At 51.9% G+C, this 11,544-nt stretch overlaps 1 protein-coding gene across 2 annotated transcripts; it reads right to left on the reverse strand.

Moving 5' to 3' along the window:
• Positions 1 to 383: 383 nt before the first annotated feature.
• Positions 384 to 11,514, reverse strand: KLHDC3 (kelch domain containing 3). 2 transcript variants are annotated; one of them, XM_055571385.1, is made up of 15 exons: positions 11,282 to 11,514; positions 8,877 to 9,089; positions 8,492 to 8,668; positions 8,224 to 8,339; positions 7,969 to 8,040; positions 7,647 to 7,860; positions 7,480 to 7,566; positions 7,225 to 7,333; positions 7,025 to 7,098; positions 2,691 to 2,838; positions 2,489 to 2,555; positions 2,307 to 2,411; positions 1,942 to 2,016; positions 1,740 to 1,857; positions 384 to 1,296 (listed from the first exon to the last, which is right to left on the reverse strand). In XM_055571385.1, exons 2-15 carry the CDS (start codon positions 9,028 to 9,030, stop codon positions 1,160 to 1,162), a joined length of 1,653 nt encoding a protein of 550 aa, XP_055427360.1. In that variant the 5' UTR covers positions 9,031 to 9,089; positions 11,282 to 11,514; the 3' UTR covers positions 384 to 1,159. The 2 variants fall into 2 exon arrangements, with proteins under 2 accessions (XP_055427360.1, XP_055427358.1); XM_055571383.1 differs by lacking the exons at positions 384 to 1,296; positions 1,740 to 1,857; positions 1,942 to 2,016; ... (1 more) ...; positions 2,489 to 2,555; positions 2,691 to 2,838 and adding exons at positions 5,070 to 5,706; positions 6,822 to 6,900 and having other exon boundaries at positions 11,282 to 11,491.
• Positions 11,515 to 11,544: the final 30 nt, after the last annotated feature.

The following is an 11,544-nucleotide window of genomic DNA, read 5'->3' on the forward strand; positions in this document are numbered from 1 at the left end:
TTCTTTAAACATAAATAAGACATTTTATATTTCTGCATTTTACATTTCCAATATCTCAGACTTTGCTGGTCTGATTCTGTTGCCTGTTGTTCCTAATGACTCTTGCTTATGTGTGTTTTTTTTTTCCTTTTGTGCCTTGTTTTCAGTGTAAGCTCATATTCCTTGAAATTTTATCTGAAGGAATTCCTTGCAGTCTGGGTTTAAAGTACAATCCTCAAGAAAGAAATGCATTTTGGGAATTCCCTGGTGATCCAGGGGCTAAGACTCCACTCTCCCCAGTTCAAGCTGCCTAGGAAACTAGATTCTGCATATTGCAACTAAGAATCTGCATGCTGAAACAAAGATCCTGTGAACCACAACTAAGACCCAGCACAACCAAAATAAGTAAATATTTTTTTAAGAGAGGAATGCATTTGCTTCTGCCAGGTATACCTGGAAGCACTCCCAACCAGAAACCACTTTGTAGCGTGAAGATATTCCAGTCCACAGGCAGTATGAATTCTCCACCCAAACAGTACTGAGAGCCAGCTGCGCTTACCTATCACCAGGGACACTTTCTGTCCCCACCTCCTACCTCCCCTTGTATCCAAAACCAAAGCTAAGAAGATGAGTTGTGGGATTGGGTCCCGCTTTGAATGAGGGTGTCATCTGTTGGGCTGAAGGAGGAAGGGGCTCTGATCTGACTTCCCACTTTGTAGGAGGCTTAGGTTTACTGCCCACCCACAATGTGGCCCCTGAAACAGTAGTTCTAGGCCACCTACAAAAGCAGCAGGATAAAAAGATGAGAGACAGGAGTATTTATGAACTGCTCCTGCATGAAGTCGCAGTCCTGGGAGCCACTCACAGACTCTGGCCTTCAACCAGCCTCAAGGTCCTTTTCCTTCTGTATCAGAATCACTAAGGCAAGGATGGGAGAACACAAGGACAATGACCCAGATCCAAGCAGACGAAGTACGGCATGGCAGAAGGCTCAGCTGCTCTTCCTTTTCAGCCCTCAGGCAGTCCAAAAGGCTTCGCGTCATCTCTGAGCCAGTCAAGTTCCAAGGCAGCTGTGACCCTCCCCGTTGAATGGGAAAGAACCAGAACAGGCCAAGCCCAAAAGTGTCCCCGCAGATGCACTTCTCACTGGGGCAGCAGCAGAGCTGAGCACGGTTCCTTACTACTCTTTGCTCAAAGGGAGATGTCGTCTGTCCTTGCCTGCATTTCGGCGCCTCTTTCGACTCAAGAAGCTCTCTAGCTTCTTGCTTCGTTTCAGCTCCTTAAACTTCTCAGCCAGGACCAACTGGCGCTGCTCAGCTAGAGGACAAGGAGAAAGAAAGTCAGTAAGCAAAGGACAAAGTTTCCCTGCCTCCCCTTGCCCCAGGTCAGTAACTCTCAACCACTACGCAGGAATATGTGACTCGTCAGGGGTTCACTGGTGTCTAAAAGCAAGGTGACTTCCACAACTCCACTTTCTCAATTCAACGAACTATGAGCTCCTTCTCTCTACCCAACCCAACATATGAGGGGGCGTGGCAAAGATAAGTGACACTCCCTACCCACAGTCTCATTAGGGATATGAGAATGGTTACAAACAACGACTCCCTACTACTAATATTTCTACTTTCCTCTAAATTACCATGGGATCCAGCCTTCAAGCCTCCCTTAGGAGCTCCAGGACCCCCAGTACAGCATCCAGTCACTATGGCCACCCAATCTCTGTCCCTGTGACTCGCGGGTCGTAGCTGTGCCCCACTCACATTTCTTCAGGAAGTATGGCCGATGGCCCTGCTGGGCCTGAGCCCGCCGCTCCTGCTTCAGGGCCAGGCGCAGCTCCTGCTGCCGCTTTCGTTCCTTCTGGGCCATTTCTTGCTGCTCCTGAGGAGCCGAGATGAGAGGGGTGAGACAGGTGAGCGGCAGGGACTGTGAATCACCTCCCGCCCCATACTCTGACCTGCTCACCATTCGCTGAAGCAGGTGCTGTAGTTTCTCATGCTCCTCCCCTGAACGGCGCTTCTTCAGCTGCTTTTTCACCAGCTCCACATTGGGAAATGAGTATGATGGTTAGCATTCTGTAAATGTTGGCTGCAACTCTGTGCCAAGCATCATTCTAAGAGGTTCACATACTCACATACGTTAACTCATGTTAACATTATGAAATGGGAACTATTAGCTTTTTGTGATAAGGAAACTGAATTGAAAAGAGGTTAAGTATTTTGCCAATGATTATACAACTAGCAAACTGATTCGCCCTGCTCCCCTCTGCCACTCTAACCTGTGCTCCAGTCCCTCCTGGAATCCGCACAAACCAGCCTCATGCTACTCACCTCTTTCTCTCTGGCTCGGATGTCATCTAGGAATTGATATGTTTTATCAAACACCTCAGGATTATACTCCCCTGACAGATCATCAAAGCGGGGGTCCCGGGCTACCTTTGGAGAGAACAGAGAATGTAAGAGAACTGTTACGTCTCCTTTCCCTGAGAAAATGCTCACTGCCTCCGCCTCACCTTCTTACTGATGGGGACAACCTGACGCAAAAATGGCACCCGGACCTTGGCTGACATTTCCAGAGGCCTATGGAGAAAGTGAAGGACAGGTCAAGGGAACTCCAGTCTCGTTAAAGGCCTCCCACCTGCCACCCAAGAAAGCAGACACCTACTCAAGTAGGTGTCCTTCCCTCCAACTCCCGGGAAAGGCCTTGCTCCTCACCTGTGCTTATCTGCGACACATGCTTTTTGGACAGGTGGTCTACAACTCTGCTTCTTAGTGCTGCTTCCTGTTACCAGTTGTTTGTAGGCTTTAGTCCCCACTTGGCTCTGCAATTCCAACAGCTCCTCAAATGACATGTGAGACATGTCTGTGAAAGGAAGGTGCAGGTGGGGGGACTGCAACTCAGCTCAGCATCTGCCACTGCTGCAGAGACATCGCCCCATCCTCTTTCCTTAGGTAAGTGACCCTTTCCAATATCCCCTTCAGACCGATCGCTGCAGGCTCCAAGCAACACAGGTTGTAACGGTGCTCCACGGACACCTAATGCCCCAACTAGTCCAGCTATCTGGGGCCTCACCTTGCTAAGGAAGGTGTACATGTAAGGCTGGAGATGGACTAACCCACAGTCTCTTTGTTTTCCCCTTCTCTTTTAAATTTCTCTTTCACAGGTTTTCCCACCGAGACCTCTGTCTCCGTTCGTTGCTCAGCTACCCTTATTCTGGTTCAGTGTACGCTCAGCATCTCACCTCAGTGCTCTAGCCTCCTTACTGCTCGCCCAACCACCAGTCTCACTGCTTTCAGAGCTCTCTCTCAACTTCAGCCTCAGTTGTTGTTCAGCCGCTAAGTCGTGTCTGCCTCTTTACAACCCCATGGGTTGCAGCATGCCAGGCCTCTCTGTCTGTTTCTCGGAGTTTGCCCAAGTTTATGTTCACTGAACATGGGAGAGATGCCTGAAAGGCAAATCTGGGATGGGGGTAAATTGGCAGACTGGAATTGACATATACACACCATTATACAGAAAAGAGATAACTAGTAAGGACCAACTGTATAACACAGGGGAACTCTTGTCAATACTCTGTAATGACCCATACAGAAAAGAATCCAAAAAAGTGGATATAGGTATAACTGATTCACTTTGCTATACCCCTAAAACTAACACAGCATTGTAAATCAACTATACTCCAATAAAAACTGTTCTTTAAAAAGGGAAGGAAACTACTAGAGACATGAAGTTTTCACTTTAACTTCTTTAAATAATAAAATAGTTTTCTCTTTCCAAAAAAAAGAGACAAATTGATCTTAACACTCCCACCTCATTTCCACATACATATGTTTTAGATCACTTACTCCAGACTCCGTACTCCCCAATGGCTTCCATCTTACTCAAGAGTAAAAGCTTTGGGTTTGTAATAGCCTGAAGATCCCATATGACCTATTCCATTTTGTCTCTGATCTCCTCTTCTACTATCTCTTTCCTACTCCTCTCCAGTCAACTGGCCTCCAAGTAGTTTCTAAGCAAACAGGTATATTCCCATCTCAGTTCCTCTGTACCTGACTTTGCCTCTGCCTGTAACACTTACACCAGCTGTATTGCTTGTTCCCTTACCTCCTTCGCAGGGTTTCTCAAATGCCACCTATTCAGTGAGGGTGAGGCCTTCTGTGATTACTTAACACCATAACCCCTCCCGTTCTCTTCAAAGCTCTTAACACCTTTCTCAAAACTGTAGTATAATTCACATACCATTAAACTTATCCTTTAAAAATATGCAATTCCTTAGGTCTCCGTGCCCTTTTTTTTTTTAACCCCCAAAAAGTAAGCTTCATGAAAGCAGTTTTGGGCTGCTTTACTCACTGTTGTATCTCCAGCATCTACTGTGCCCGCGTACAATAGATGTTCAATAACGTCGGCGAAATTTGTTGAATCTTTACCTAAGCCTTCCCCAATAATCAATGCCCTTCTGACTCTGCTTTGGAACATACGTTTTCTCCCTGCGAAAAACCCTCTTTGCCCTTTAAAAAACTGCTCAGGGTGTCCTAACTCAGTAAGTATCCTCTCACTCCCCACTTTCTAGGGCGTTGGGGGGCGCTCCCGGTGTCTGTGTCTTTCAGACAACTTGGCAGTCTCGGGGTGAGCCCGCACCAGACGCGGAGCCCCTCTCCCGGCCCTCAGCGCTTCCCCCCGTCCCGGCACCGTGCCCTCACCATTGTGCAGGCTCCCGTCATCCTCCCCGCCGCGGGAGCTTGCCCTCGGCATGGCTTCAGCTGTGTATAGAAGACTAATGGCGTTACTTCCGCCACACAGGCTCCCGCCCCGCCCCTTCCGGAAGGCTTGGCGTCAGCAGCGCAGATCCCGCCCACCCCTGGGCGGGGCCGAGCGGGTTGCTGGTGGGCGGTCGGGGTACCCTCCCTGGGCGACCCGTCGACAAAACGTCGCCACCTTTTTGTCGCAAGACGCTGCACTCCACACCGGAGAAACTCCAGCCAGGTCGTGATGGTATTTGGTTTCCTAATGCTCTTGGCTGAGAAGCCAGAGCCTCAGCACCCTGCCCCCACTGTAAACTCCTGCCATCCCGGTCGTATTCCACAAAAAAGAGATCACACGTTTGGAGACTTTTAATTCATTTGTATAAAATTTGAGCTGGCTGAGAGTGTCAAGGTACAGCAACAGCTCAAGGAAGGATGGGATTATCTGCTGGTCCTCGCCTCCCCAGGTCAGGGAGAAGGAGATTTCATGCCAACAGCTGCAACTCCTCTCAGCTCGCAATCAATGCCCATGGCTCAAGCAGAGGGGGGGAACAGGTGGAAAAGGGAGTGGGGAGGGGAAGCTCCTGAGGCTCACACACTGCTTGCTTCTCCCTCCTTCCCATTCCCATCACTTCCCAGCAGCCTGTGGCTGACCTGGGGCAGAGCAGAACCCAGGAGCAGTTGGAGGGAGGTGAATGGGACACAGCACCAAGGGGAAGGGGCCCTCGGCCCAAGGAGGAAGGGACCTAGCCCTTCCTGCTACAGCTCCCCACTAAGTTCACAGCACAGAAAACACCTCTAGTCCAACAACTCCACGCGGAGGTATACCAAGTCCAAGGTCTAAAGGGGCAGGCGGGGGAAGAGATGGGCAGGGGCAGTGAAGACAACAGCAGGCTCAGGAAGGAAGGTGGCAGAGACATCCTCCTACCCATGGGAGGAGACGATGGGGCGACTGATATTGCTGTTGGTGGTCATGGCATTCAGCTCCCACCTGGAAGGCCAAAATTGACAGGCAGAAAGGAGAGAAGGGGGAGCCTCCGCCCCCAAATCCAGAATTGCTCAAACAGAGCAATGAACACACCAGTCCCTTCAACTCTCTAAAGCTCAGCCACCCACAGCCACCTCTTCCTTACAGCTCTGTTAGGTTTAACAATCAGGTCCCACGCACCACCAAATCCACCACCACCCACTCATCCACCTGCAAGCTCCTGTGAACTTCCTGTTTTTGTTTATATATCAATAGTCTTATGCCCAACACCTGGAGAAAACCATCTGTGTATACACCTCAATGAAACTTCCCAACCTACCTTTCCTCCTCTGCTCAGATCCAACCAGGAAGCCCCTCCTCCCACCAGGAATGCCAGGTTTTGTTCTCAACTCCCATCCTCTTAAAGCACCCCCCACCCTTCCCACCATATTAAAATTCAGTTCCTCTCTTTTTGACAATGGTCATTCTACAAAATTTCACCAAGTACCTCCTTATACCAAGGCTGCAGTCTACTTGGTATTAGGCACTTGAGACATGTGTCAATCCTGGGCCAACCTGGGACCCACCTGTTCAGCCTTGTATCCTCTATCACCTGAGTATCAGTACTGAATACTGAACACACAGAACCTCAGCAAGAGGAATTAAACTGAACTGATACACGGAGAGGAAAGTGTCACAGGATGATCCAGAAGCGTACAATTATATACAAAGTAGCTTCTGGTGCTTGATTTTAAGACCTACGAATTCAAAGGAAAGTGGCTAGAAAAAACCGCCCTTATTTCTGGAATTAATGTGATCCAGAGACTCCTAAACTTGTCTTTTTTCTTCGGTTCTAAGATTTAATCAAACTTTTTCAGCACATTAACAGAAATAATTGTATAAGCTCAGGTCTCAGGAAGTGATGCTTCTGAGCTTGGTTTGAAAACTGGATTTTTTTTTTTTTCGCGATCATTTATTCAGCTGACAATTTTATTATATTTCCTTCCAGCAACCTCTCCACAAGTAGACTACAGAACAAAATCTTCTCTCTCCTCCACACTTAGACTGAGTCAATCAGGTCATGCCTGTGCTGCCCTCTCATCCTCAACTAATCCCTCCCTTCCAACCATTCACTGTACCTGATGTCATGGGGCAAACAGGACTGGTCCAGGTTGTACTGAATCACAGCCAGTTTGCACAGAGTCTTCAGACTAGGGCCTTTAAAGGAGGAGTTACGGGAGAGGGAGATGGTCAAAGCCAAGGAAAGGGTCCCGTCCTGGATATCACCATCCAAAGACAGGGACCCTGATGGCAGAAGCACTTTGGGAGTAAGTGTACTTACTGAAGTCCAAAATGTGTAAGTCAGAATGATCTATGAGGTCGAATTCATCTCCCAGGCCTTCCTCTGGAGACGGACTGTAGGATCAAACAGAGAAATGACGAGCGGAGCAAAGGCTACCCCCGAGACTCTCTTGCTCAAATGTCTCCCGTGGGAGTCGTTTGACTCCCAAGGGCTCCAGCCCTCCCTCCTCTCCTCCTGACCTGGTGCCCCCGAAGAGGACAATCTTGTCCCCAACAATACAGCAGCACTGGCGCCGGCGGGGACACGGCCCCTTCCCCTTCGGTTCAATCTTCTTCCAGGTAAACGACACTGAAGAGAAGTTTAAATGGAGGTTCAGTACCTGCTCATCCAGATATCCTCTCCACTGCACCCCTCACCTACTCAGGATTATGCTTTTCTTTTACACCCCACCTCCATGGCACCGTTCCCTCCCCATTAAAGGCAGTGCTCTTTACCAGGGTTAAACTTCCAGAGGTCATGGAAGTGCCGGTTCAGCCTTGCGTTATAGCCACCAAAAATGTACAGCTCCCCATTGTAGCCAACTGGAAGGAGAGAGGTGTGTCAATAGTGTGGGAACGATGCGGGGGAACAGGGACTCAGCAGGGACCTAACAGACACTCACAGGCTGAGTGGCTCCGGCGCCCCTCGGGTAGCACTGGGGTGGGTGGACAGTCCAGCCAGGCCTCGGTCCTCGTGTCAAAGACACGGATGCGGTTGCAGTAAATCTCATTGTTGGAATGGAATGGCCCAAAACGGTCGGCCCGGCCCCCAAAGACATACATGTGACTGCCCAGCATTGTGGCTGAGTGGAAGTCCCTCCAGCGTGCAGGGTTGCCCTGGGCAGGAGCAAAGATGGCACGGAGACAGGGTCAGCTTTCAGTTTGAGCTCCCTATGGTTTCTTAAATTGAGGATGGGTGTCTGAAAGAGAGGAAAATGGGCAGACCTTTGTACAGATCAAGGTCCATGCCATGGTGCTGGTATCCAGCTTATGGATGTCATTGGAAAAGCAGTCGGCCTGACAGGGACGAGAAAAGAAGTGAAGGAAAGAATAAAAGAGAAGAGCAGGGGTCATTCCCCAACCCTCCAAGCCCCTCATCTCAGAACCTGCAAGCAAACCAAAGCCTCCCATTCCACCACCTTCAATTCCCCTTCTTCCTCCTCATTCCCACCCTAAACCTCTGGTTGCTTCCAAACCTACCAGCTGCTCGTAGCCCCCAAAAATGTACATGGTCTTGCCCAGGACACAAGCCGAATGTCCATCCCGGGCCCCAGGAACCGTTCCTGACACTCGGGGTGTTGACCACTTGTGAGTATCTGAAGAGGGCAGAGGGCAGGCCAGGTAAGCAAGCTGACACTCCCTCCTAGACTCCGGGGCACCTTACTCCCAGCCCCCTCAGCACACACCCTTCCCAGGCCCCCTGAGGCACCATCTGGCAGAACACAGCCACTCTGAGACCCATACTCACTGACATCAAAGGCATAGAGCACATTGCAGGCCCCTTCGGTGTCATTCCGCCCGCCCCAAAGGAAGACTGTGTCATCGATGAGGACGGTTGAGTGTCCATACCGCATGTAGGGTACCACGGGAGCCTGCCCGCGGGCGGCGGGCCTCACCGGGGGCAGCTTTGTCCAACGCAAGGACACTGTGGGCACAGCTCTGCTCAGCCCTGGGCACCTCCCTTCAGGCCATACACCTTTTCCCCAACCACGTTGGTTTCCCCCACCCTCTTTGGCCATAGGGACCACCATCAAACCTCATTCAGCCACCCACCGCTCTCCCTGATGTGGGCACCCACCGCCCACTGCCCTCCCTGATGTGGGTACCCAGGGACAGTCCCTGAATTCACTTACCTGCGTTGAAAATATGCACATCAATCTGACGCAGAGTCTCATAGTCTTCACCTGAGCAGTAACCCCCGAAGGAGTACACCCGGTGCCCCACGGCCACTGCAGCATGGTTCACCCTGCGGGGCCCGCCCTCCAGGTGCACTGTCCACCGTAACATCCCCTGGGCCTCTGGTTACAGCAACATGCCCCCCCGGCACGGCCTGCTGCCTCTGCTACCTGCACACAAGTTGGGGCCACAGGCTCCTCAGGAGGGGCCTTTGCCTGGCTCACCGTGACTCTGCCCCAGACTAGCCCTTGCCTGTGTCACCCTGGTGGCCCTCCCACACCACCCCTCCACAGCTCAGGTGGCTGGCTCTGCCCCAGGGGAGCTGCTGAGGTCAGGGAGCTAGCCCTGGCCCTGTGTTCTCCAACAGCGAAGGGTGGGGCCGCTCTGACCTGCCTAACAGCTCAGACTGCTGAACTAGGGCTCAGCATGGTCGCCCCTCCCCACGGAGGCTGTACCCTGTCCCTGGCCTGGCCCAAGCTCTAAACCCCCTTCCCAGGTCAGTGAGTTCTCGTCTCTCTGGCCCTGCTCTGCTTACTGCCACCTCTCTAAGAATCTCTGTGCTCTCTGAGGTGGGGAGAGGGATCTCAAAATACTCAGAGTTATTAATAGCCCAGCCAGCCCCAGACTGTCCATTGAAAGCTGGCACGAGTGCCTCCACGCAGAAAAGCTTTTAGGCTTTTAGAGTGGAACGGTCCCTCGATCCAGGATGGGGTGGGATCGATCCAGGACAGGGACCTCCATGGATGGCTAGCCCCTCTTTGGGGGCGCTTGTCAAGCTAAGCAGTTGTCATCGAGGTCACCCAGGGCCCCTCACGGGCACGAGGAGTCCCTTTGACAGCTGTACCTGGTATCCTGCCAAGAACTTAAGCCAGAAAGGTATGTGTCTGCTGGGGACTGAGGCGTGGGGGTGGGGAGGAGGCGTTTTCTCCTCTTGCCATTTGCCCAACTTGCCCATTGTGATAGAGAACAAGCTGTTTTCCAGCAGTTCTTCTCCTACTCAGGTCCCTGAAAGGGGAGAGGGGTAGGAGTGTGCAATGGAAAAGTAAAGGAAAGCAAAAATGCCCTTGGCCAGGACAAGAAAAAGACCCAGGCACGAGAGGTCATGGTCTCTTAAAGACAACCCGCCAACCTAGTGATAATGGGTACATTTGAAGGCTCTATCAGGCAGGTCTCCTATAGCTGGTATTGCCTTCACTGGCAGACACCTGATAGGTTTGGGGATCATCTCTCCCTGTTCAAGAAGCCCTGGCAGAGGGAAGTGCCAGGCAGAACCTCAGGCACACAAAAAGCTCAAGTATGGCGGGCCCTCGTAAGAAAGACATATGGGCTTCAGCTGGCTTGCCAGTCCTCCACCCTTACCCAACCTCCCTCAACCCCCAACCCCATGCTTTAAATAGCTACTCTGCCAAATCTGAAATAGCCCCAGCAGGAAACCACTCTCACTTCATTACTCTGTCCTCAATCCAAAAGCTCTTGGATCTGAGCTTATGGGGACAGATAGGAAGGAGGTTGACGAGCTTAAGAATGGGAGACCTTCATCTTCCCTCATAGACTCCACCTTCCCCTTCAGCTAGATCAAGGTAGAGCATTCAGAGGGCAAGAGAGAAGCAATTCCGTGCAAAGGTGGAGGGAAAACCCCATGGCTTCTCCTCCAAAAAAACAACTCAAGCTCAGGGACAAGCCCCCAGGGTCTCAGAGGCTCCTCTTATTCCCTGTCTCTCCCATCCTCCATCACTGCCGCATTCTCAAGCATCTTCAATCGCCTCATGAACCTGCCCCCTGCCCCCCTCGCCGCCCCCCCAACCCCGGCTTCCTATTCTCGTGCAATTTTCATTCCCAGTTTCTGGCCCTTCTTGATCTCCTGAGAGCTCTGCATTTTTTTTTCCCCTTCTTCCTTCCCCCACAACTCCAAGCTCCACCGTGACAGCCCTTCATTTTTGCTCTTCCACTAAGGGGGAAAAAAAGCTAATATTCACTGACCCCTTTCTGCCTGAGATATTCCTCCCTGTAAATGACGCTATCCCTGTCGCCTTCCAGTCATCCCAACCTCCCCTCCCCCACAACACCAGACACCCCCGCCCTTTTCTTCCATTATCCTCAACCTCCCTGTTCCCTTCATAACCCGATCTTCTTCCCAATTTCCTTCAGGGCCTCCTCCAGCTACCAGGTGTCCCCCACCGGTTCCTCACCACCCTCCCCGAGCCCTTCTCTCCCCATTAACACTTTCCTTTCCCATCATCCCCCAGATCCCCTCCAGCCCCCACCGCAGCACTCTCAGGCCCCTCCCCCAAGACCCCAGCGCTAGGCAGGGGCGTCTCCAGCCCCTACAAATTTCTTTGTCCCTCAGCCCACCCCGGGCTACCTGCCAGGCCGGGCCGGGGCGGGGCCGCGGGTCCTCGCGCTGCCTGCAGCCTAGAACCCGTTGCGCGCCAACCGACGACTCCGTCCCCAACGAGATAAACACAGCCAGGCTGTGTCCTTCCGGCGGGCAGCTGGATGCGCACGTGCAGTCCGAGCTGAGTGCTCGAAGCGTACCGGGACTTGTAGTCCACGGGATTCCGGTGGGCCTGGAGCTGCCGAAGAGTGGGCAGGGGCCGGAGGAGGTGGTGCGCAGTTACGTGTCAA

Source organism: Bubalus kerabau, chromosome 3 (genome assembly GCF_029407905.1).
Source record: "Bubalus kerabau isolate K-KA32 ecotype Philippines breed swamp buffalo chromosome 3, PCC_UOA_SB_1v2, whole genome shotgun sequence".
NCBI classification, from domain to species: domain Eukaryota; kingdom Metazoa; phylum Chordata; class Mammalia; order Artiodactyla; family Bovidae; genus Bubalus; species Bubalus kerabau.

Coding starts and splice junctions, on each gene's coding strand:
- KLHDC3 (XM_055571385.1), bottom strand. CDS start 9,030: ATGTTACGGTGGACAGTGCACCTGGAGGGCGGGCCCCGCAGGGTGAAC. Junction 7,861..7,968: donor GGACCTTGATCTGTACAAAG/GTCTGCCCATTT, acceptor GCTCCTGCCCAG/GGCAACCCTGCACGCTGGAG. Junction 2,412..2,488: donor TTGTCCCCATCAGTAAGAAG/GTGAGGCGGAGG, acceptor TTCTCTCCAAAG/GTAGCCCGGGACCCCCGCTT.